General features: G+C 50.3%; 1 protein-coding gene and 1 non-coding gene across 8 annotated transcripts in view; both read right to left on the bottom strand.

Annotated features, from left to right (window-relative positions):
- Positions 1-26,041, bottom strand: part of Col27a1 (collagen type XXVII alpha 1 chain) — a 118,681-nt gene that overhangs the window by 73,459 nt on the left and 19,181 nt on the right. For 5 of the 7 annotated variants that reach the window (XR_005504389.2, XM_039109470.2, XM_063287351.1 and 2 more), the window contains 8 exon segments: positions 25,598-25,651; positions 16,280-16,333; positions 14,775-14,828; positions 6,307-6,351; positions 5,653-5,706; positions 5,258-5,302; positions 2,953-3,006; positions 1,874-1,918 (listed from right to left, as the gene is read on the bottom strand). Coding sequence is in view for 6 of the 7 variants with exons in the window: in XM_039109470.2 (XP_038965398.1) it covers positions 1,874-1,918; positions 2,953-3,006; positions 5,258-5,302; positions 5,653-5,706; positions 6,307-6,351; positions 14,775-14,828; positions 16,280-16,333; positions 25,598-25,651 (405 nt within the window). In the remaining variant the exon portion in view is untranslated. 7 annotated transcript variants of the gene reach the window in all.
- Positions 3,133-3,210, bottom strand: Mir455 (microRNA 455). The gene has a single exon (NR_032279.1). It is a non-coding gene; the product is annotated as a microRNA 455 (primary transcript).

The following is a 26,041-nucleotide window of genomic DNA, read 5'->3' as shown; positions in this document are numbered from 1 at the left end:
TTCTGCTACAGAGGATGGATTCAGGGCCAGGGAAGCCTAGGCATTCAACGGATGACCCACTGAGCTTCCAGGCTGTCTTCTAGCCTGCAAACCAGTCACCCCTTTGCATCCCGGGCAAGACTAAGCTAAGCATCATTGACAAGTCCCTGGTAAGCTAAAGTGCAATGTTAAACCACTAGTCAGGGGTGGTACCCTCCATGGGGCTATTCAATAGGCTCCAATGGGAGCCATGCACTTACAGAGGTATAATAGCTAAGTATTTAATTTCTGGAATTCTCTCTACAGGTCTAGCAGATCATGTCCTACTCTGTCCTGTGAAGGAAACTAGAAAATCACTCGTGTTATGCTACCAAGGGAGAAAGAGATGGAGACAGGCAGGCAGAAGTCTCATGGAGACTCAAAAGCCACCAACACCTGAGGCTCACATCTAAATGAAAAACCAGACCCTCCCCCTCATCTCTTCGGGCCTCAGTTTCCCCATGTGGGAATATATACTCTCTCCTTCCCAATCTGATGACTAGGGAAAGTCCAGGGCAGGAATCTGTGTCCTGAACCAGATAGCTGTGTGTCCTCAGGCAAGCTCTCAGTGTCTCTGAGTCACACAGTGAGAGACAGAGCCAAGCCTGGGTCAACTGATCTAGTGTCAGGACTGCCTTCCTCACTCTGTGCAGGCCCAGTCACAGCAGGCAGGCCCAGGTCATAAGCAGTATGGTGGGGGTAGGAATCCCAAGGGCACTGATGGGGGGGAGGAAGAGAGAGAGAGAGAGAGAGAGAGAGAGAGAGAGAGAGAGAGAGAGAGAGAAAGAGAGAGAGAGAGAGAAAGAGGAGAGAGAGAGGGAGGGAGGGAGAGAGAGAGAGGAGAGAGAGAGAGAGAGAGAGAGAGAGAGAGAGAAATGCTAGACAAGAAGACTCACTATAGCTCCTTTCTAGAATCAATGAGAGATTCTGGCTAGGACCTGGCTCTGCCATCTGCTGTGCATAACCCTGAACCAGCCGAGCCATAAGTCCTGCCTGTTCTAGCCAATTGCCAGCATTTTATATTTGGACCTTCTGCCAAAATTACACACTCCCTTTCTAGCACGAGAGTTGAGGCAGGGATGAGAGCTGTAGGTTCCGCTGGAGGAGAAAGGAGTTGATGGTGAGAAAAGAGACGCTGTGGCACACACCCTGTGCTATCAAGGGTCTTAGGTTCGGATCTGGACTTGCTACCAATTTGCTGTGTGACCCTGGTCAAGTGACTTGCATTCTCTAGTTAATGGTAGGTTTTCCCAAGAGTCAGTCCTGGATGTCTCCTGCTCCAACTGTTCAGAGACTGCAATATTGCTTAACCTCCCTGGGCCTTGTCTTTCTCTTTATGCCTTATAGATGGCCAAGCAAAAGGAAAACCAATCCCTTATGGCAACGGAGAGGCCTAAACAGAGCCAGTGGATTTGAGTGGAGGGTCGATACTGAACCATTTCCGGGACTACTCTTGTGGCCTACCACACTTCCTAGTCGTCTAGCCTACGTGTGCATAAAGGAAGACAGAGTGGGAGACCTGACACTGTGGAGATGGTGTGCTGTCCAGGTGAAGACTTAGGTTCCCTAGTGCCTGCTGGGCACTAACATGAACATCTGGACAGAAACCCCAGACATACAGCTTTACCCGCAAGTTGCTGAAGCACATAGGGATAGAGGAGAACCTGGAGCAGCAAGAACTCCAGGCCGCATCTCAGGCCAGCGCTTGCACCCGGTTTCCCCACCCTACACCCAGAGCAGAGAACCGGAGCTGAGAGGCAGACAGTGCCAGGTCTCAGGGACCAGCAGTGCAGAACGGCCAGCGGGAGGTGGGGCTACCCATAGAGTCTGAGTAATAGACACGGAAAATCTTTACCGGCCTACCCATCTCGCCCCTCTTGCCAGGAATGCCGGGGAGACCCTGTAGGGGAAAGAGGAGAAAGATCATCATCAAGCTCCAGGGGACACCCACCACACCCAGAATAAAGTCCCAGGTGGTCTGGAATGTATGCCCAGAACATGGTGCCAGCCGTATGTCCATTGGTAGGTTCGGGGCCTCATAAACACCTACCGGGAGAACGCTAAAAAAAGCCGCCAGCACACCTAGCATTCAGCAGGTGCTCACTAAGTGTACCTTCTTCTGCCTCCCTACAATGCTCTATGTTTAGCTTAATGATGGGGTTCCAACTGAACTCCCAAGTACAGGCTCAGGGGAGGAAGGAGCGTACATTAAAGTCACCAGCCCTAAAAGCCTGTGGGCAGCTCTTCCCTGACTTGGACACTTGGTCTGGAGGGCAGAGTGTCTTGGAAAATCCTGAAGCCCATCTATATACATCCCCAGAGCCCAGGACAGAGTCAGGCATCCATGGTGTCTCCTGTCCCCACTGCCACCAAAGTCAGCTACCACACTCCAGCCTGGGATCCCTGGCCTGACATCTGACACCTGGCTCTGTCCCCTCCCTTCTACCAGACAAGCCTCACAACACTTTACGAAGCAGCCAAGCGCCTGTGCCAATGATGAGTGGACGCCTGTGCCAAAGGGAGGAGAGACTACTTGGGGCTCTGTGGGTGGCCTCTGTCATAGCTACTCAGCTCTGTCACTGTGGCAGGAAGGCAGCCATAAACAGTTGTGAGCTATAAGCATAGCTATGGTCAATAAAACTTTATTTACAAAACAGCCAACTGACCATCCCCTCAGAACATACAAATGTCTGCTGCTGGTGAGAGGCTCCTCTGCTGAATCCCTTCTCTAGCCTCACTGCCCTAAGTACATCGAACACCAAGGCTGGGCCTCCTCTGCCTTGTCCCCGACCACCAGTGCTATAACAGTGACATATTCTCATGCTGTTTCCTGGACCTCACCCTGACTACATGCTCCCCTCCTGGACGTCATCAGCAGGCATCTGCTACAGCAGAGGAAGTAGGGGGTGATGGCACACAGACAAAGGCACTTACCCGCTCTCCATCCGACCCTGGCAGGCCAAAGAGCCCCGGAAGCCCAATGTAACCCTAGAAAAGAGCAGGTGGGGATCAGAGAGGTTAAGCATGGGGTGCAGTTAGCCCAGCCTCCCTGCTGCCATCCCACGGCCCAGTCCTCTGTGGTGGTGGCTCCAGGGGGTCCTCGATGACATAGACCTTGAGGCAAGTGTATATGCCCGTGGACTGCATGGTGCTGCGTCCACGATGTAGTCCAAAGGCACATACGCTCACACCAGGGAGGGCAGCACAGGACAGCAGAGGCCCAGCACCCAGCTTGCGACCTGTGGAAGAAAGCTAGTACCCAGGTTAGATGCTGCAGGGCTGTAAGATCTGTCTGCCTTGTGGATGGCTCCTACCATGATTCCTCCTAGAGCTCACAGGTCCTGGGTCTGGGGACTTGCATCTACCCTGGTTCCCAAGAGCTGTCAGTCAGCATGGCCACCCCAGAGAGCTGACACTGCCAGATACATGGGTGCTCCAGAGTTAACCATGGCAAGAACCCCAGAGACTAGAGGTGGTAAATTGTATTCAGGTAATTTGTGTTCGGCTCAAAGCTCACCCAGGGCCCAGCGGACTTAAGAACCCAGGCATGTCACCATTTTATGTCAGTGGCCCCACCAGGTGTACCCTGTCTACCTCATGGTGTTAGAACCATGACATGCATAGCCTACCTGGAGGGCTCTCCATTCTAGTACCAAGCACGCAGATGAGAGCAGGCTCATCTCCCTAGCATCCCTCAGTATCTTGGTAAACAGGGTTTCTCTCTTTGCCTTCCTGTCACCTGATAACTCCTCAAGGGCCAGGATCTAGCATAGGGCTTGTACCATTCGAAGCTGTGCAGCAGTTTAACGATAACCATAGCAAAAACAAGTGCTTGCCGAGCTCCTACCACCTGCCTGGCCCGACTCGATGCTTTGCACACACTAAGCACATGGACGAGTCCTAATTTTGACTCGTGAGAAAGTCGTCATCTATAAAGTTCACCCTTGAGAACCTCACACTCGAGTTACAAAAAAAGGTAAATTGCAAAAACAAAACAAAACAAAACCCTTACAGAATGTTTTGAGTTTATTATTTCCTGTTGAGTGGGGCTGAGTCCATAGTTATCCGAGGACAGATAAAGCCCACAGGCTGCAGACTGCACACACGATTACATTATGGCATCCTCACAACGCTCCTGGTAGGGGTTGTTCGAATTCTATACAGCTGAGAACATTTAGGCCCAGAGAGGTAAGGTGATCTTCCCATGGTTACACAGCTGCAGTATAGCAGAACTGGTCCCTGAATTCAAGCTGTAGTTCCTAGGCCCACACCCCTAACCAATGTGTCACGAACACATTTGAGGAAGACTGGTACCAGCTCTCCTTCCCCAAATACCTCAGCAAGCAACTTGATCAACAACCACCATCTTGACCACTATGCCCTGCCTCTTCTGTTTAGAGCTCGTGGCTTGTGTTCACAGATGAGTGTCCTTGGAGAAGCCTAGTGACCTCTGGGGTCAGTGACAGAGTCAGTTAGTTACTGGTGTCTCTGAGTCAGCCATGTAGACTCCAGGGCTGGTGTGGGTAGTGGTCCTTCACACATAAGAGGCAGAATGGAAAGGTGGTTGCCTTGGGCTCTGGGTACTTTCTCTAGCATCTAGATATTCCCTCTGAGGCCACTACTCATGGGAACCTCAGGAGAGAGACCCAGAATCCCAGAGCAAGAGCTGCCCTGACCCTGCATGCCCTGTAATGCCCAAGGGACCTTGCCGTCCTATGCCATGCCCACTGCTGCAGCTATTGGACTGCTGCGGAGATTAAGGCCAATGATGGGTCCATATTGAGCCTCCAGCCTACCACGGTATCAATAGCTTTGGCTCAGGAGAGGACATGTCACTGAGGATCTGCCCTGCCTGACAGCCGTGTGACCTACTTGCTGAGCATTTCTTGAGAGACAGCAGGCCCCACTTGAGGACACCCGAGTCCAGTCTCAGTAGCATTTTGGCATGCACAGCATGTTGGCATGCATCATAAACAGAACTACCCATACCCACTGAGACCCATGTCCATTGTGTTTCTACCTCCATTTCCCTATTCAGCATACCCAGAACCTTCTCTACCTCCCTTCTGGGAGATCCCACATGGAGTGCCTCTTTTGGCAGTCCTAGGCAAATGGAGTTCAGTGGTTGCCATAGCCCCAGCCCCTCTAACAGCCCTGATATCCCAGCAACCCATAGAGAACGGTTGTGGTGATGTCCACTCATGCTCCACCTATATGGGGCTAGCCAAAAAGCACTTACCCTGCTGCCTTTGGGGCCAGGGTCTCCTACAGGTCCAGGGAACCCCTGAAACAGAAATATGGGGGGCAAGGACATATGGAGACTCTCTCCCTGCCACCAATGTCCCAGGGCCAATCTTGTCTTGGGCTTCAGTTGTCCTTAGAAGCATCCATGTCATGGGTTGAACCAGAGGTGGCTCAGGAGGAGACTGGCGAGGAGGCTTGGGAACCCTTCCTCTAAGCCCTAGTTCTCCCATAGACTCTCCTAGAAGCATCATGGCCAGGTCTAATCCCCAGCCAGCCCTTTCCTTAGGGCCTACGCCCTGGGGCAGTTTATTGGCCCCAGCCCACAGCCTCCCTCTCCTTGGGGCACCTTGGCCACCACCATGGCCAGAGCTTCCAGAGCATATACTGCACCTGCCTGCCAGGGTAACCTTTGGCCCCTGGACTGCCCTCAGGTCCTGGCTGCCCCTGCGAAGGAACAAGAGAAATGTTAGGAAAGATGAGACCCTTCCTAGCTCAGTCAGGGTCCCATTGTTGGGGAGTGCACCTACAGTGGACAAGGAGAGGGGCAAGAATGTGAGGCAAAGGGGGGGCAGATGGAAGATGGGGAGCAGTGTCTGCTGGACCCTAAGCCCACCTCTCTAGAAACTGGTCAGACCAGCTCTGGGGACAAATCTTTCTGCTCCAGGCTCAAACTAAGAAAGCACAGAAGAGGGTTGGCTGGCTGTCCCCTGGCAGGGCTGCTGTTTGAGTTGGGCCAGGAGGCTAGAATTCTTGCAAACCCCAAGGCAAATGGAAGGGATAATATCGCCTAACATTGCCGGGGACAGGCCAGCTATTCATGGCTCTAACCAGAGTCCAGGGGCTTCTGCCAGCCCTGGGCTGGGCTCGGCAGTACAGACACTGGCTCTTCTAGGACAGTGTGGCTGACTGGGTGAGGGTGGGGGTAATGGGTGGGGGAAGTCTTGTTCTGGGGTTCCAGAGAATCTCTGTCCAGGGAGGAGGCTGGTACCAAGCAGGGATTGGGAGAAGGAATGTCAGGCAGTAGGGCAATGCAGCCAGGCTCACCTGTTCTCCAGGGTGCCCTGCCGCTCCAGGGTGGCCCTTGTGTCCCTGTGGGGTGAAGAATTGTCATCAGGCAATAGGCTTTATGGTGGGGATGTGGCCCACACTACCTGCACGGATGCAGGTTGTACGACGTTCTTGGAATCCTCTGGAGTGATCTTGTGTTACAGAAATACTATGTGTTGGGGGTAGGGTGAGAGACTACGGCATCCCAATCCTGCCTTGGAAATCCAGAGAGTTGGAGGCAGTCAGAAAGAGGAGCAAAGCGTGTGTCACATAAGGAACAGGGACAAGGTTGAACTGGAACACACACGATGGACCCGCTCCAGTTCATGAACCATGACCATGTTACCCAGCGACACGGCCTCCTTCTTTCTGCCTCTGCTCCTATTCCAAGGCTGCCTAGATGCACAGTGGCATCCTTGACCCTTCATCCTCATTCAGTGACACCACAGTGTTGCGTGGCAGGGCCCTCACACCAGGCTCTGCTTAGGAGAGACACTGTCCCTGTCTTGCTGAACAAGTTTGGGTGGGTGATCGACCTTCTGTGGACCTCTAATGGGGGATTTGAAACTCTGAGGCCCCTTAGGTTATGCTTTCTTCTAACTCCAATTTTTAGGACCCATGAGAGTCTATGACTAAGGTTAGCAGTCTGCCCCTCAGCACAGGCACTGGACAGCCACATGGAGATCATGGTAGACATAACTCCCCACTCCACCTCATTTCTCTTTTCTTTCCCCTTTCCTCTTCTCCTTCCTCCCTCCTTCCTCCCCTCTCTCTCTTCTTTCCTCCCTTCCTTCCATCTATCCTTCCTTTCTTTTATTTCAAGAGAGAGCTTCATGTAGCCCAGGCTGGCCTCCAACTTGCCATGTAGCCAAGGATGACTTTGACTTTCTGATCCTCCAGCCTTCCCTTCCCAAGTGCTGACATCAAAGTCCTGTACCACAGCTGGTTTATTGGTGCTGGGGGTCAAACCCAGGACTCTAGCATGCCAGACAAACACTCTATCAACCGGTCTATAACCCCAGCCCCCAAATGCACTTGCTCTACACACACATAAACACAGGTGTACGTCAGCATCCCGGACCCTGGGGATGCACAGGAAGTCGCAGTCTTCATTATAAACAGAAGAGTCTGTCTGAGAGAGGGGCTTGGGAAGTTCGCCAGCACTTCTTCTGAATCGGCTCATGTCAAAAGAGTCAGACTACCACCCGGGAAATGCATCTCCCTCAGATCAAGAGCTGCCTCTGGGAAAAATTCTCCACTGGACCACAAGTAGGAAAGGTGGGGCCTACACCACAGCCAGCAGCTGGACAGAAGGACCTAACAGACTGATCTGGATTCCAGAACTGTTTACCTTCAGGCTGTCTAAGTGGCCAGAGACAAGGATTCTACCTCTCTGAACTTTGATTTCCTCAGGAATTAGAAAGTGGGCGGTAAGAGCCAATGCCTGGGTGGCATGATCTGCATGAGAAGCACCAAACATGGTGCCTGGCAGTGTTCTCAGCAACCTTAGGAACACCAGCTATGGTTATTACTGTGGCCTTCATTTCTTCACTCACTTATTCATTCAACAAACAGTGATGGAGTGTGTGTGGGTCAGCAGGGAAAAAAGAGCCAGGCAACATCCTTTGCCTCGGGAGTTTACATTCCTAGAAAGGAACTAGAAAGAAATGAAGTAGGAAGGATAACCGTGGGTGCCGGGAGGCAAAAGGTAGGGTGCAATGAGCAGTGGGTGTCTGTTTTTGCAAGATGAATATGTTCCGGGGATCAGTTGCTCAACAACTTGAATGCACTGAACGCCATCACCCGTACACTGAGAAATGATTTGAAATGGCAAATTTGATGCTATGGCTTGTTGCCATCAACAAGTGAAGTTAGGGTACAGAGGAGGGCAGGTCTGAGGAGGGTGGTGTCTCCAAGGACAGCCAAGGGATGGCTGATGGGAGGAAGTGGACACAGACCAGGATATGTCATCCTGGAAGGTGGAGCAAAGAGTACAAAAGCCCCAAGGCAGAAATGCTCTCAGTGAGCTTCGAGAAGCACAAGAGGGCCCATGGACCTACAGAAGAGAAGATAAGGGGAGTGGGCAGAGAAGCAGCTGGAGTCAGAGTCAGTGATGGAGGCTGGGTCAGGAAGCCCTAGGGACAAGGGAACAAGGCATGACGGGATATGAGGAGGAACAAGCCAAGCCCTTTTTCTCCCACGGAAGAACTAGGTGAGCCATGCACACTTGTCTGTAATATTGAGCCCAGGCAATCACCTCTCTGAACTCACTCTGACAAGCTCGCTGGCCTAGGGGATCACTGTAAACAGCCTGGAGACCTGGGGACCAAGAACAACAATGGAGACAGTGTGAGTCAGGAGCCTCGAGCACTCCAATACTCTGCCGAAAACCAATCCACAAGCATCACTGTCCCCAAAGACAAGGGATGAGTTTGGTTAAATCCCAGATGAGGTTTAAGCAAACTTATGCTCAGGAAAGAGCTGGAAGAAAGTGAATCACAGAATTCACCATGCCTAACCCTGAGCCTTGAGCATGTATGCCCACAAATACCCTAGATCACTCCTAGAAGGTAGGAACTACTTGGTACACTTACAATGAGGCAATGGAGGTCCAAGGAGGTAAGGGGCCATCCTGAAGCCACACCGCTTTCTTGGAAGAGCGTGTGGATCGCGGCCCACATTCTTCAGATGTTACCCACCCATCACTGCATTTGGGACCAGCCCAGGAGAATGCCAGGAAAGGTCCCCTTAAGGATGCATGTCCCTGAGACAGAGCCAATGGGTCATGGCAATATCCTAGGGCTAAGGTCAGTAGCAGAATAAGAAAGTACCCACATTGGATGGAACAGATGTCACCATGTTGACCATCTCTGGTCACATGACGGACACAGAGACCGAGGTCCCAGAAGACAGGCTGGCAGGAAGCTGAGGCCAAGGTTAGACCGTTCTCTAGACTCTAGATCCGTGCGATGGGCTGAGCTGTCCCAGTGAACTCCAGAGAGTCTTGGATGAGACTGTGAGCATGCTTCTAAAGCCGGTGGGAGCAGTACGGCCGAGCACGGTCAAGGTGGGAGGTGGGGTGCGGAGTGGGCTCCCTGGAAGCCCCTTCAGCAGTGTTTACCAAACACTGTTTTAAATCACAGGGCTGGGGACAGGAGACTCTAAACCATTATCTTCTCTTGGCCCTGGCAATTATGGGGGCCAGCTCATCCCGCAAGGTGGCCCCAGGGCAGTGATTTCCTGTGTGGGGGTGAAGGGTGCAGGTGGGCCAAGGGAGGCAGGGGAGCCACAGAGGAGCAGGGGCCGTGGTTGCCCGGCAGGCGGGCCTCCGCAGGCCCCGTGTTTATAATACAGCACACTCTCTATTTTGGTTTGGGAGTCAGATTAATCACTGCTTACAGCGCACAAGGAGGAACCAGACATCACCTCACCCTGCCACAGACAGTGGGGTGCTATTTGGACTTCAAGCAAGGAGGGAGGGGATTCTGTCACTGCCTGGGGGTCTGGAGAGCAAGCAGTATGTGTCCAGACATAGGTTGATCCCCCAGGCTCCATTTCAGTAGGAAGGTGGGTCTCACTCCCCAGTCTTGTGCAGGACCTGAACACCCTGGCAATTATTGGGGGGAGGGGGCAGCCCTCAGAACTCACCTACCACCCCAGCAACCCACAGCCTACCAGCAAAGAGGAGCAAATAGGAAGAAACTGAAGGAGACTAAGCATCTCTGGGCCTCAGTTTCCCAAACTGATTTCTCAGCATGTCCCAGGGGCTCCAGAGTTAGAGGATTCTGAAATCAGTGGATTATCTAGAAATATTAGACAGCTCGCAGGATGTCCAACATACTTGGTGGTAAGTTGAGGGAGGGAGGGCAGGAAGGTCAAATTTTCATGTGGCTCATTCATTCATGTAGTCTTCATTCATTCATTCATTCATTCATTCATTCATTCGTCCGTTCATTCAAAATACATCTGCTGAGCCTCAACCATGACCAAAACCCAGGGAATAGGCAGTAGTAGATAGAACATTGAACAAAAGCAATGTGGTCACTACTACCTTTTAGAGGAGGGTAGGGAACATTGGTTAAAAACAAACGAGTGCCTGAGATCATAAAGCTCTGCTGGGGGAGGTTTTCAGTATTCTGAGTGGGTTATTGGGGCAGAGGGGCAGTGGAGCAGAGGGGCAGTGGGGCAGTGGGGCAGAGGGGCAGAGGGGCAGAGGGGCAGAGGGGCAGAGGGGCAGTGGGGCAGAGGGGCAGAGGGGCAGAGGGGCAGAGGGGCAGAGGTAGGGGTAGAAATGGGCTGAACCAGGAGAGAGGCCAGTGCGAATGAATGGGTCACAAGAGCCCAGCATGGAGTTAGGCGTCACACTTGAAAGAACAGCTGGTTCTCAGAAAGGCAGGGACCATCATCTCTGTCCTCCATCTTTATCTCATTTTCCAAGGGCAGTGGCCAACTGGGCAGTGCAGGAGGACCAGTGACCCTGGGGAAGTGATGCTGAAAAAAGAAATGAGTTTCAGTGTACCGACTTCCTTCCATTGGTCATGTCTGCCTGGCACAGTGTGCTAAGACTCAGAGGCCTATTATCAGCTCTTGGCAAGACAGATCAATTGGTGATGTCGGCCAGAGGTACTGGGGAGTGGGAGGGTAGGACCAGGCAGATGTAGGTACCCAGTGTGTGCTGAGCTTCATGTAAGGAAAACTAGGATGGTCATGCGGGGTTCTGACCTCGGAGCACTGCTCCAGTTGGAGAACTGTGCTGAGGGTGTCCGTGTGTCCCTCAAGAACCAGAAAGTCGGGAATCCCAAGGAGGTTCAAAAGGTGAACCACAGAGTATGAGAAACTGGAGAGACTCAGGGAAAAAGAGAAGCAAATAGTATTAATGATGGATGTGGAAAAGTCAGGCTGAGGGTGCAGCAGAGAGCAACACAGGCAGGCAGAAGGCTGGAGACACTGGGGCTGAAGTAAGGGCCCACTCCATGCCCGCTCAGCCTCTGGTGGAGCTGCACACTGGGAGCTGGGGCTGCCCTGTGCTCTGCAGGACTAAGCAGCAGTGTTGGGGGTGGGGGGCAGCTTCACATACACAATAACAACCAAAGGCAGTCAGGTCAGCCTCCTGACCTCATGCAGGGTGGGAAGGGCAGCTTATCTGGTGAGCTGTGAAATAGCTAGAGGATTAATGATAGCAGATGAGCAAGGATTCTTTAGCTGTTTCTCTTTCAGGACCATCATTACCACTGATTGATTGATTAATTGATTAATTGATTGATTCATTCATTCATCCATTCATATGGTGCCTGTCATGTGCCAGCCCTGTGTGAATATTGGGGCCAGAACATCCCATTAACCTTCCAACCATCCAGTAGACAGTGAAGGCTCAGCATATAGAAGGGGCTCACCCACATTCACAGCCACAGGAGGCAGAGTTGGGACTCCATCACATTCCATTCAAATGAACCTTCTCATAAAGGAGTCTCTTTTGAATGTGAACAGAGTGGGACCACTGCTCTTGGTTGAGAAACTGTCTCAGTCAGCCTTGTGGTAAGAAAAAGGGCTCAAGGGTCAGAAGACCCAGGTTCAGAACCCAGCCTTCTGCGTTAAGACATAAGGAAGATTTCTCTCTTAAATTGGTGGCTCTGGATCTTGGCTGCATGTGGGACCCACCTGGGGCCTTTCAGAGTGCCTAGCCTAGAATCCCCACAGTGGCATCAACATTTGGCAATGTTGAGGGCCACCATCACAGAAAATTCCCCTAAGCTCTAACAACTCCAGCTGTCACTCAACAGCAGAGTCAACTGAGGGTTTAGAGTATAAGTTGCCATGTGCTAACAGAAGGTGACTGAACAAGCAAGATCTGGTTGGGTCTTGGTCTTCTTTGCTATGAAATAGGGATGCCTTTGCCTGCTTTATGAGGACACACACACACACACACACACACACACACACACACATTCAAATGTGTGTACACGCATTTGTGTGCATGCATATAGAGGCCAGAACTCAACCTTCCACAAAGGAAGTCCTCCTTTATTGTAGAGATAGGATCTCACCAGCCCTGGCTAACCTAGAGCTCTGTATGTAGACCAGGCTGGCCTTAAATTCAGAGAGCCACCTGCCCCTGTTTATCAGGCCCTGGGATTATAATTGTGTGCCACCACACCCAGCTTGTACTGTTGTTTGAGACAGGGCATTTACGAGGGACCTGGGCTTTGCTGGGTAGTCTGGGATTGTCTCCACCTCACCAGCCCCGGGATACAGGTTAAGCCAACTATGTTTGGCTTTTCACATGGTGCTAGGAATTGAGCTCAGGTTTTCAGGCTTTTGTGGCAAGCACTTTATCAACAAAGGTGGCCCCAGTCATGACTTCTGATGCTTTTAATTGCTACCTGTTTCCAACTGGCACTCCCAATCAGAACTCTCTCCTGCCCACTTTCTCCACCATCTCTTCCTATTCTCCAATTATATGCTAGATTTTTACCATTTTTTTATTTTCTGCCCCCCAAGCTGTAGCTCTGTAAGGTAGGTTCTGTTTTCATGCTACATAGCCCCAGCACATAGTGCGTGTTTAGAACATTCTCACTGAATGAATGAACCAAAATTTAATGCCACAGACAGCTAACCTCACCTCTGCTAACCTGTGTTCCTTCTCCCCAGGGTTCCCACAGAGGAGACACAGTCACCTTGGAGCAGCAGGGCTAAGTGGCTGCCACAGTCCCCAGAGATGGGGAGCTGATTATAGGAGTAAGCCCCAGAAGAAGATACCAAGCCATTCATTCTCCTCTATGACACCACCTCTATTAGAGGGTCCCTATCCCAGGGCCTGAGTCATCTGTGCTCTACACAGTATGTGGTGACACCAGCTTTCCAGTTTTAGACCAAGACTTTGTAACAAATGGCCAGAAGTGTTTGCCTGGGCCAGGGCCAGGGCCAGGGTCAGAGAGGAGTGCAGAGTAATGGCCAAGCAGTTTTCCAAGCACTGAAGATGCTCCCTTAACTCAGAAGATGTCTAACCCTGCATAGGGGAGCAGGGACTCTCAGCATCCCTGGCCATCTGCCGAGTACATAGAGCCCCAGAATCTTGGCAGGACATAGCACAAACCTGTGTTCCCTCCACCACCTCTGCTGCCTTGCTACCCCATTCAATGTGAGACCACTACAGGATGCTTTATGAGTCAGAACGAAGGGGCCTTTCCCACTCATGGCTCCTCCACTAAAAGGTGCTAGAGCATGGGTCAGGTACACGCAGAGCAGCAGACACATTGTGGCAGCAAACTCTGCTATTCCGTTGCCAGGCAGGCCTCTGGCATTTAAGGTATAGACTGCCCCTGTCACAGAGGGTAGTGGAGGAGGGAGTGATAGCTAGGATCGACCACATTCCCCCTGTAATGGAGACACTCAGATTTAGGAACAGCCTGGGGCCAGTAGACACCCTGACTGTCCCATTGAAAACCAGACGACCAGTCTAGGGGGCAGGCAGCTGGGGCCACATCTGGGAACCAGAGTAGGAATGAGCCCTGGGCCTACATGTCTGTTGGACAGCTCTTCAGCACAGAGAATCTTCCTGGAGAGTGATTGGCCTTTGGCCTACGGTGTCTTTCCTGCTTGTCCAGGACATCTCTGGTATACAAGCTACATGTTTTGCCAGGAAGAAGAGCCAGAGTCACAAACCCAATGGGCCTACCCTGTTAGTGAAACAAGATTCGTGGCTGCAAATAACAAAGATGGGCCAAGTGTCCCTGAACAAAAGGCCACATTGACCCAAAGTCTCAGTGCTCCAGGAAGGCTTCAAGGGGAGGCACAACTACTCTTGAAGGTTAGGGGGATGCTAGCTGGGGACAAAGGAAGGAGTTCAAGGCATCTGGAGATCCAAGACTAGAAAACAGCAGAAGCCCATCACCACCAACCAAGAGCAGACCCAGGATGACTGAAGTTGCGGTGGGTATAACAACCATGTTAGCATAACAACCATGTGGAACATGTGTGTCCTCTGCAGATTATGTCCTATAGCCCATCAGTGAGAGGCATCTCAGACTCAGAGGTTAAAGGTGGAACTCAGACCTCTTCCTCTGAGTCACCCAGCCATTCCTAGGCAGTGAGGAACTGATAAGAGAGTCTCTGTCCTCCTTGCACATGAGGAGAGACACTGAGTTCCAAGCCACTCGGCCAGTGGGGCAATTCAGACAGTGCTCTCCCACCTGAAGCATGCTTGAGGGCTGCCCCACTTGGAGATACAGTGAGCCAGAGACACGTCTAGTCATGCCTCATTAACCACAGGGAGATTCACTTCACACTAAGGGGCTCCCAACCCTAGCACACTCAGGATGCAGGAACCTCTCATCTCTTGCCAGTGGGCTCTGTGCCCAGGGAACCCAGGTACAACCAGAAGGCACAGTGGACCACAGTGCTTCTGCTTGAAGGCCAAGCTCGCTGGCAAGTCGATGGCCAAGGCCAAGAACGGAACTAAGTCCTACCTTCCGTCCCATGGGTCCTGGATTTCCGGCGAGCCCAGGCAAGCCCATGTTGCCCTGTAAGACAAAGACAACAGAGTCAGGGGAGAAACTGGACAGTGTGACCCTCCACTACAATGGCTGAAACCACTCCTAGAGGTTCACTAAGGCCTAAATAAGAAGAAATGGCATTTGCTGAGAAAAATAGGAGCTGGGGGAAGGGTGGAGTATCCAGCTCCCAACTTTCTGAACTCACTAGCTCTGTATATGCAGGGGTTACGTCCAGGGCTTAAGCAGAAGACATCATATGGAGAGTGTGTTCCAAGGCTAAGAGCATGGTTGAACTCACACTCTACCCTGTACTGACCAGCTCTCTTGGTCTCCTTAACAACGTCACCATCACTTGGGGCTGGAGGTCACCAAGCAGGGAGTGTTTCTGCCATACAGGGTCAGAGGAAAGGCCCATAGGACACTCTGCAACTAGACATTCATCTGGAGTTTGTGCTTTCTTATTTTCAGTCTAGGTCTCTCTGCCCTGGAAGTTATGAGAATGGGGGAGTAAACATGGACACTGTCCTGGGACTGAGCCACTTAGTGCAGGTCTACTGAGTAGTAAGTATGACGTAATGAGCCTCCTGTGACAAGAGAAGATCAAAGGGGGACTCTCTGTCTGTCTCTGTCTCTCTGTCTGTCTCTGTCTCTGTCTCTCTGTCTGCCTCTGTCTCTCTCTCTGTGGTGTGTGTGTGTGTGTGTGTGTGTGTGTGTGTGTGTGTGTGTGTGTGTGTGTGTGTGCATGTGCATGCATGCACACGGGCACTTTCGTGCATGCATGCCTATGCCTAGCAGTTGGATGGAGGTACAGAGACATGAGTCCTAACCCCCAGGATGCAGACAAAGCCAGGCAGACCTGAATGCCCTCCTCTAGACTCTAGAGTATGAAATGTGAGGTCTCTGTCATTAGACTCTGGAGTTTGGGGCTTCTTTTCCCACCTGACCTCCAGGGTCCTTGCTCAGCAATGAGATCGGTGCTTTGGAAAGAGGAGGGGTCCTTTGACTTCAGTGTTTTCTCTTCCACAAGCAACCCATTTAGCTTCATAGCCTCAGGCAGCTAGGAAATCTTGAGGCCCTGGCCTTTTTGCCTCCTTTCCCTTTGGAGACATCAGGTCTCTCTGCTCCAATGAGCACTTGCAAGGGCTTTGAAGGTCAGCTGGAAGTTTCTGGAGCACTGAACACCAAGAAGTTTATGGTTGCCAGCATCACCTAGCAAGTCCCACAGACAGCTATGGAGCACTGGGGGAAAGGGCGTTTACCAAGGGCTGTCCACAGAACAAATCTGTTTGTTTGAGAAGCTATAGTCTAGGAAGGTGGTGTTGGAAATGGTCATGGTCTCTGTGTTGGGATAGATCAAGACCTTAAAGGAAAACATCAAACCACTCCCACTTGTCAGGACTTCATACATCCTGGGTCCTGTGTAGTCTCTTCCCACAGGGTTCCTGAGGAGGGTGGAGTATTGGGGTTCCTAAACTTACCTTTGCCCCATCGTGAGCCTGTCCTGGTGAGAGTCCCGGGTCCCCTTTCTGTCCCTGAAATAAAAACACAAGTCTGCCTCGGTCATCACATCACCTTGAGCGCATCTCCACACACACTGCATTCATAGTCTTCTTTCCTTCTTTTCACCCATGTAATCCCTCCCCCTCAATTCTGACACACTCTCATCCAAACACCATCCATAGTTCCCTCTGACTACATGACTCCTAATTCCTTCCAGTGTCCCCAGTCTTCTATGATCTGGCTTCAGTTCTGCTTTCCTGCCACCGTCAAACCCATAAAAAAAAGGTGTCATTTTGTATCATGTCTACCCAGTCTGCTGTCACTCCTGACCTTCTCCACCCCATCCACTGTCACCAGGCTGCATCCACACACCCCCAGACATGGCTCCCACTTCCTGCCACCAGGCCCTTGCTCAAGGAAGGGGAACCATCCCAGAACCAAATAGCATTCTTTAAGATGCCCAGCTCCGAATCACTGCCAGTGGCCAATCTGGCATGACCAGTCATGGGTTGCTTGTGACCTTTTTATGGGCATCAGCATGTTCTAAGAGACACAGCCAAAGGCACCTAGACTCTATACTTTTGCAGAAAGCTGACATTTGCCTCTTTGATCACCAGGAACCGACAGAGCACACATTGGAAACTAATCCTAACTTCATACTTATTAGGCTCCCACTCTAGACTGAGGGATGAGTATAGAAAACACTATCACCCCAAAATATATCATAGGAAACTGAATTCAGAAACAAGCGCTTTCAGGAACCCAGAATAAGGCACACAGAACTGAGACTGGATCCCTAAATCAGGACTCCCAGGTCTTTGAGAGCACACTAGTGGGATGATTCGGGCAGTGTACCGGAGAGACCATCATAGTCATATCAAGTCTCCATTTAGAGCAAGCACTGTCCACTCCTGGAATATGAGAGGGCTCTATCACAAGGATCCTGGTCCCTAGGACCTGGGTCAGCATAAAAGCTGAAGAGCTCACTGGCTGTAGTTCACAGGGACAAAAGAAAGCTCTCATTGGCAGGAGAATGCCAGGAGCTCTCAACCTACCCTATCCCTACTGCCTGAACTTTCTGGCCTCCTTGCCTTAGTGAGGCCAGAGTCAAAAGTCCTGGGACTGATGGGCTCACAGTAGGACCACAGGCCAAGGGTCTTCTCTTCTCTGAGCCTTGGTTTCCTCACTTTCATAACAGGAGACATTTAACTTACATGCTCACTCGTACACAGACTGGCTTCGAGGGTTTCTAGGCGAAGGGCCAGTGGGATAATGGCTGTGACACATGGGAAGGGTGGCTTGGCCAACTCTATTTAATTCCCATTAAGACTTTTCTTTGTGAGAACTCAGACCTCCCAAATCCTAACTTGGTCCATCTCCACCAGAAACCATGTCATTCTGGGCTACAACAAACCTCTCTGGCTGCTCTTCCACTGTGTGTACACTGTGAGGTGAGCTCTACATCCTAACTCTCTGCTGCAAATGAGCGACAGGGACTGGGGTGTAGAGGAGCCACCATAGCCTGGGCTAACTCAGTGGGTAGGAAGCAGGTTGGCCAACATCAAAGCCTTTGTCTATAGCCTGAGGTTCTTCGCTCTCCACCACCTCCCAGTTGTACTATCATTCCTCTAGTCAGATGCTCCAATGGGAAGGCCAGCCCTTCTTGGTAGATTCCAGAATCCCAATTCTATCACCCTGAGTGCCCCCACGACAGGGGAGCTGTATTTCTATAGAACCCCACCTCCAGTTGCACCTGACATTATGGCCACCCCTCTGAGACACTCCCCCACACTCTGTAAATCAGAAGCCCTGCTCCATGCCTTTTATGTCCACAGTGCAAGGCCTGTACCAGGCTACCCAGCTACCAAGGATTCCTGTGGCCAAAAATGGACAGAGATTCTCTCCCCTCCACCATGCCCACCGAGGTCTGCAGCCAACAGAGGAGCTGGCACGCAAAGCTCACAGGAACAGGTCTTTGCGAACTCTATTCTGTCATTTCACAGAGTACAAAGACTGATAGATACCCAAAGCCCAGGGTAGGCTCCTTAGTAATTGATGGATTTTCCTATACAGTCTCAGCAAGATGTAATCTCTGACATAATCTCTGTCCGAAGATAGACTAATATGGTGGACATTTATTGAACGTTCTCTACAAGCCTGGTGTGGTATTCAACACCAGGAATGACATGGTAAAGAATAAGACACAGGAGTCAGGTCCCTTAGGGAGAGACTCCAGAGAGCAGTCACAACAGCCTAACCGGTAGTGAGTCTTCTTCTAAGCCCCTTCATACATATTAGTTCATTTAAAGTCTAAATCTCTAAGAGAGCCACATTCGTGAGCCCCATTCTACAGAAGAGGGAAAGAAGTCAGAGCTGTCACTTAGCCAAGGTCAGACAGCGAGTGGGAGGAATTTAGGGTCAGGAGGTCTGGCTGCAAGCTCTTCACATTTCAGCACGGCGCAGTGAAGAGGCACACACCAGTGCCAAGTGCAGGACAGTGAGAAGACTGAGAGTTTTGTCTAGTTGTAGATTAAAACCTGAAAGGATTGCAGGTAAGCTGAAGAGGACAAGGAGGGTCAACTCAAGGTATCCTGCTTAGATGGTTTCTAGGATGGAGATGTTTCTGGTGTCTTCAAACCTTTTGACATTACAACACCCTGTTGTCATCTACAAAGTTCATACTTGAGATCTGCACAAAGGAGTTTTTAAAAAGGTCATCTGCTTTTAGTAAGTTTATTATTGTGTTGGCTTCATTAATTATGACCTTTGACCTTTTGCAACTGGTGAACCATGGGCTAAACACAGCTAGACGCCTACAAAATGTGAGAGGAAAAAAATAGATGATATTTTAGAAATTCGTTATGTGTTAAGGACAAGGGTCTGGACGTTAGACCCAGTTCTTCCATCGACATGCCTGTGTGACCTAGAGGAAGCCATGTGGTGACCAGGAACAAGGCATATGGTGGCTTTTGCTTGGACTAGTTCATGAAACCTTAGAGCCAAGTAGACTACATAGGAGGGTAAAACATGGACATTAGGTGTTAAGAATATGGTGGGGACAGGGACTGTGCTGGGCTCCATCCCTTCAGGAAGGAGAATAGAAAACTGAAGGCTCTCTATGGCTGAGACCCAGAAAGACAACTAGACAGAGAAAGAATAAACCACAAAGGATCACGAAATGCTGGGCTGGAAATATCCTCCGTAACTCCCCTGTGATTTCAAGTATACGGTATAGGGCCTGGCCCAGAGACAGCATCACAAAACACTTCATGAATAAGCAAGTAGGGTCTCAAGAGAAGCAGAAGCCACATCTGGCTAGGTCCTGGAACTTCCTCTGAAGATTTCCTCTGTGGCTATTACTGTTCTTGGGTTCAGAAGTCCCAGCCAATGCAATAAAGCAGGAAAAACAAATAGGAGGAGGAAACAAAAGTATGCACACCCTTGCAAACCACATGACTTCCTGTCTAGAATATTCAGGAGAACTAACTGAAACAGGAGCAGAGCAGACAATGCACTTCAGTAAAGAGAGAAAAGGCAGGGTCATATATCACATACAAAAGTGCAAAAATAAGTTCTTCCCAGCAACAGAAAGCCAGCAGAAAGTCTAACGGCAACAAAACATTTCTAAGTATAAACTAAATAATAAATACACAGGGATTATGCAGTAAAAACTATAAAAGTTTACTGAAAGATGTTTAAAAGCCTCAACCAAATCAGGAAACATATCATGTGTGTAGTGAGTAGAAAAACTTATTGTTTTAAAGATGCTAACTCTTCACAAATTAATACAGACACTTAATTTCAGCTTTAGAAAAAAACCAACAACAAAATAAGAATGATTTTTAAATGAGAATGGAAATAAAATTTATCTAATGGAAATTAAAAAAAAAACACCAGAAATGTTTGAAATGAAGCAAGCAGGGGAAACACATAAGCACGTTACAAAGACAGTAAAAGTCATGTAAACGAGCATTTTACTAGCATGCAGATGGACAGACCAACAACAAAACACAGTAGAATGACTTAAACCAGACCCTGGTCTAAGTCACAATAATCACCAGAGCAAATGCTGTTTATTAAATGGTTAACTACAATGGGAAAGCAACAATGGAGAGCCAGTTCACATCCCAACCCCACTAAGATTAATTCCAGATGGCTTAAAAAAGTATGAGTACAAGTTATATTATGGAAAACTAGAAATAAAGGTAGACACATCTGACCCGACCAGGAACAAGGGTGGGGGGAAGGGGATAGGGGGAAGAGGGGGAGGGGGAGGGGGAGGGAGAGGAACTAGGCTGGGGGTGCAGCTCAATGACAGAGCGCATGCTTAGCATGCATGGGACCTTGTGTTCAATCCCCAGTTCATCCAAAGTGGGGGCTAGCAAGATGGCTTGGCCGGTGAAGATGTTTGCTGTAGAAACTTGGCACCCTAAGTCTGCTTTCCAGAACTCATGCAAAGGCAGATGGAGGTGACTCCACAAAGTTATCCTCTCATCTCCAAATCACAGTATGGCATAAATACACACACACACACACACACACACACACACACACACACACACACACACACACACCACACCACACCTCCATACACAATAATATTAATAACAACAGATTAAAACTTAAAACATTTAAAGGGAAAGAGCCATTTGACTCATTATAAGCTCCTTAAGAAATGTTAATATTGTTAATGTGCTGTGGATGTGGAAGTGTGCATGTACATGTGTGTACATGTATGTGTAGAGCAGAGGACAGCCTCTGCTATGATTCTTTACATGTCTTCTATCTTTTGAGAGGGGTGGAGGTTAAGACTGAGCCTCTCATTGGCCAGGATCTCAGTGAGTAGCTCAGGCTGCCTGGCCTGCAAGCCCCAGGATCCTTCTGACTCCCTTCCCTAACATGAGGAGTACAAATGTGTCTCGGCACACCTACTCTTTTTCTTAACACACATTCTGGAGACTGGACTCAGATTCCTAGCTATTTTACTAAATTGGGCAACCTCTCCAGTCCCATTACTGTAGATTTTAAAAACAGAATAAAACTTCCATTTGTGAAAATCATCATTAATAGCCCATGGGCAACGAACAAACCAGGTTCTAAGTGAAGCTTTCATAATTTGCATATATGAATAAATTTGCATGTCGTTAACATGACAGCATCCATAAAATCATTGGTAAGTGGTGAAACACATTTCAAACAGACATAAGGAAAGCATGCCATAGACAATCAGCCACAATAATGAGTTGTCTTTTCAGTGTCTTTAATGTTCTTCCAGTATTAGCTCAACCTTCCCCAAAGGCAGTGGCTAAGACATCAACAGCTAGGCACCCTCAGCTTTTCTGTGCAGGCATGTTAGAAATTATTTACATATGCTGCTAGCATACGCCTATATATACCGTGACACGCAAAAACACACGTGGTTCAGCCCCAAGAACAATGCAGTGAGGTGCGAGCTACTATGATTCCTGTTTACAGAAATGGAAGCCAGGTATGGAGCCTTTAAATAATTAGCCCAAAGTCACACATGCAGCACAGGGTGAAACCAGAATTCAAATAGGGCCCTCTGGCTCCTGAGTCCATGCTGGAAACTCTGATTTTTATGAACGTATCCTAGAACAATAATTAGAAATTCCAACACTCAGGTTTAGTCAGATTCTTCAAGATGTTGCATGTATATTAGCAGAAGTTAGTTCTCCACAGGGAACACAGTTTAGGAAGAATGGGGTAAGAATGCTAACAGGGTGCCTGCCACCAGTCATTAAAACACACTCAGGATTAAACATTCACAACAGGAAATGCTTGCAATGGAATGTAAAGTGAGGAGGGCCAGACAGCAGCCTCCGTGAGGGAAAACCACATCCCGCATGGGACACATGCAGCGTTAGACAAGCCCCAGAGCAGGAGGCTTGAGGCATCCTGTGGCTCTGTGCCCGATCTTGGGGTCAGACTCTGGGAATCTCGCCTTGCCACCCACTAGAAATGTGACCTGTGGACCCTGGGTCTCCTCCTCTGTAAAATGGGAGCGGTAAGATCTGCCCTACAGAGTGAGGGCAGCTCTCTGAGGCCCCTCACCCTCCTGAATGTAGGATTCAGCCTTGACCCTCCAGAAACAATCAAGCCCCTTTTGTTTCCTCTCTCCCTTTCCTGCTCATTTTGACTTTGCCTCCCATCCTGGAGGCTGGTGGGGTATCCTTACCCTACCAGTCAGGCTAAGGGCAGGGTCTGTGCCACTACAGCTGTCAATAGCACATAGTAGGGTTTCAGTAAACCAAGGATGATGATAGATAGGCAGTCCTACAAAAGGTCAACACCATGCTAAAGAGGAGAGCAAGCTACACGCAGGGCCTGAGCAAACCAGCCTTGTGATTCCACCAGGTTACTTCCTGGGGCTCTGATGAGCAATGAGGATCCTCTAGACACACTCCTCTCCCTCCTCCTCCTCCTCCTCCTCCTCCTCCTCCTCCTCTTTCTCCTCCTCCTCCTCCCCCTCCTCCTCCCCCTCCTCCTCCCCCTCCTCCTCCCCCTCCTCCTTTTCTTCCTCCTCCTCTTTCTCCTCCTCCCCCTCTTCCTCCTCCTTCCCTCCTCCTCTTCTTCCTCCTCCTCCTCCCCCTCCTCCTCCCCCTCCTCCTCCCCCTCCTCCTTTTCTTCCTCCTCCTCTTTCTCCTCCTCCCCCTCTTCCTCCTCCTTCCCTCCTCCTCTTCTTCCTCCTCCTCTTTCTCCTTCTCTTCCTTCTCCCTTCCTCCTCCTCTTTCTCCTCTTCCTCCTCTTTCTCCTCCTCCTCCTCCTCTTCTTCCCCTTCTCCTCCTCCTCTTCTTTCCCTTCTCCTCCTTCTCCTTCTCCTTCTCCTTCTCCTCCTCCTCCTCCTCCTCCTCCTCCTCCTCCTCCTCCTCCTCCTCTTCCTCCTCCTCCTCCTCCTCCTCCTCCTCCTCCTTCTTCTTCTTCTTCTTCTTCTTCTTCTTCTTCTTCTTCTTCTTCTTCTTCTGCTTTTTCTTCTTCTGTCTTAGCCAAGCCACCACCAGTTCCATCTAGATAAGAAGGAACTCTACCTAGCTAGCCACACCACTTGATCAGGGACAGAACAAGGACAATCTCAGCAGACTGAGGTCTCTGACCCAGCTGGTCTTTCCTGAATCACTTCCACTCACTTGTGCTCACAGCCAAGCATCCAGGCAAAGGTCATGGCCTTTGCCTTATAGAGTGTGGTATTTTATAGGAGTCCCAGTGGGACAGGCAGCTTTCATTTCATGGTTTTCTCTGGAACTCACACCCTTGGTTACACCCAAGGCAGAACACTCGTGTTCTGAATGGCCTGGGACCAGTCAGACAGTGCTTGCTTTAAGCCAACATCTTCCATGTTAGATTGGCACAGAATAACTTCAAGGCAGAGCCATTCAGCCCCATCCACATGTGTGTCCAAGCTCCATGTGGCAGGAAGATTTGCCTGCTAGGGTCCAACCTTTGGGTCAAACCCTCCATTTAAGGGAAGCAGTTAGAGACTCTTGCCACAACACACATCCATGTAGGATGAACTAGGCTGCCTGCAGTGCTAAGAGGGTAGCCAGGGCTAGCAGGGGCCTAAGGGAATAGCTGACAGAGCATCCTCCTGCAAGCAAGGGACCAGTTAGGAGTGAATAAGCCAAGGGCAAACCCAGCCGTTTAAATATCCTGATGGACCCTCTGACGCTACCAAACAAAAATCTCCAAGGAAAAACCCAAATTCTTGCATTGGGTTTTCATTGGTTCATGCCTCAATTTCTCCATCAGTGAATGAGTACAGTTCTCACACTTTTTTTTTGTCAGTAAGGGACCCAGTGAGACAGTGAGTAAGGTACTTGCCTTACAGTGCCTACGGGGAGAGGTACAATACAACATGAGGGCAATTACGCACACTGTGGGCCTTGTTAGAACCAGCTACAACAAGCAGCTGCTGGGCACAGGAGTCCCCCATTGCCTGGTCTTCTGAGAAGGGACCCCAGTCCAGCCTGACCTGACAGTCACAGGCCTTGAGAACTTCGGTGGAGTGCTGAGACAGCTCTATACAAGGACTCAGGCATGGGTCACTGGTCCTGTGTATCTGCCGGTCCAGGGCTCCCCATATGTAGCCTTTGTCTTCAATAGAAGCTGATAGGCCAGCCAGGGCCACTCTGTGAGTCTCGAGAGCTTGCTTTTAGAGGTCAGTCACTGCTTACACTGAATGACCCAGGCCAGACAGTTAAAACGCCCTTAATCCATTCACCTTTGCATTTGGCTTAGCAAAGAGTGACCCTGGACCCTGACCAGGCAAAGCTCAGTGTTGTTCACCTAGCTACCCTGTGACTGGCATAGGGCAGGAGATAGGCAGGAAGCCAGGGAGCCAGAAGACTCTGCTTTTCTTGGCCCACCCATCCTGGTGGGTAATTCACTTACCTTCATGCTTCATACTCCCCCCACCCCTTCTCTTAGGGAGACTATTCCGGGGTTTCCAAATGTTGCTGCCCTGGGCACTACTCCAGACAACAGCTTGACACTTTAATGTCTGCCCTATGTAGAAGCTCAGTGGCTGGGGTTCTGTCCTCATCAAAGCCCCAGCCATAACAGTCTCCTGAAAAACAAACCTTGTTTTCCAAGAGGGCTCCCAGAGGAGGGGGGTGGTAGCCTCTGCTGACCCCCATGCCCACTTTCTCTCCAGCTCAGAGCTCTCCTGACTTTCAGGTATCTCCTGTGACTGATCCTGGCTGGGTTGAAGGTTTGCAAGCATGATGTCTTCTCAGTTCTTCTGGCCTGAAGGTTGTCACTCAGGCCAATGCCACAGAGTCCCAGTGTCCCAGATCCTTCCAGTCTCCATCTTTCTCCCCGACCTCTTCTACCCTTGGCTGCACCACATTCCAGTATGACCCCCCCTCTCCCAGATGGGCCCGGTCCCCACCACAATCCCATCCTTCAGACTTAGCAATCTTCTACACGTCCATCTTTGCTCCCCAAAGTCTATCCCCCAACCCAGAAAGCCATGCCCTTAGGAGACATTCAAGGTCAAGGCTATTTCTGGGAAGCACTAGGTTGCTTTCTTTCTGCCTATTCTCACCTCAAGGGCTCCAGGTCCAAGCTGCCACTTCTGCAACCAACCATAATCTGAACACAAAGGCTGTTTGCTTTGTACTTCACAGACAGCCTCAGTGTAGAGCAGGGTGCAGGGAGAGAAAGTAGGATATCTCTGATCTGGAAGGGAATTCTCCACAAAGACCTAAGAGTTCTCCTCAGGAGCTCCCACAAATGAGCCCCCACCCCTTTGTCACCCCATAGCCACTGATAATACTTACTTTGGCTCCAGGAGGTCCAGGTAGACCTGGGTTCCCAAATGGCCCAGGAGGACCCTGGAAGGGAAGGGAGAAGGGGAAAAATGATGAAGGAAAAGAGGAACAGCTCACTCCTGCCCTCATCATCCTGCAGCTCCTTTCTCAGCCCCAGTTGAGCAGCACTGTCATTTCCTCTGCTTCTTCTGAGAGAGGAACCCTGGAATTGTAGAGCTTTGTGGGCACCTCCCATGCCTTATGCCACCAGCCCATGCATCTAGGTAGGTGCCAGCATTACCTTTGCTGTGAAGATGTGGGAGCCAGCGGTCAGAGGGTGCTCAGTTGGCTAAGGGCAGAACAAGCTTTGGCCTAACCTTTCTGAGCTCAGGGTTTACCCTTTGCTCCTGGATCTACGCTGCTACAACAGTCTCAGGCCCAAGTCGCATTAGCTACATGCTTCTCTCCAACCTC

This window comes from Rattus norvegicus, chromosome 5, assembly GCF_036323735.1.
Source record: "Rattus norvegicus strain BN/NHsdMcwi chromosome 5, GRCr8, whole genome shotgun sequence".
NCBI lineage: Eukaryota > Metazoa > Chordata > Mammalia > Rodentia > Muridae > Rattus > Rattus norvegicus.
This window is presented reverse-complemented; position numbering and strand designations above follow the sequence as displayed.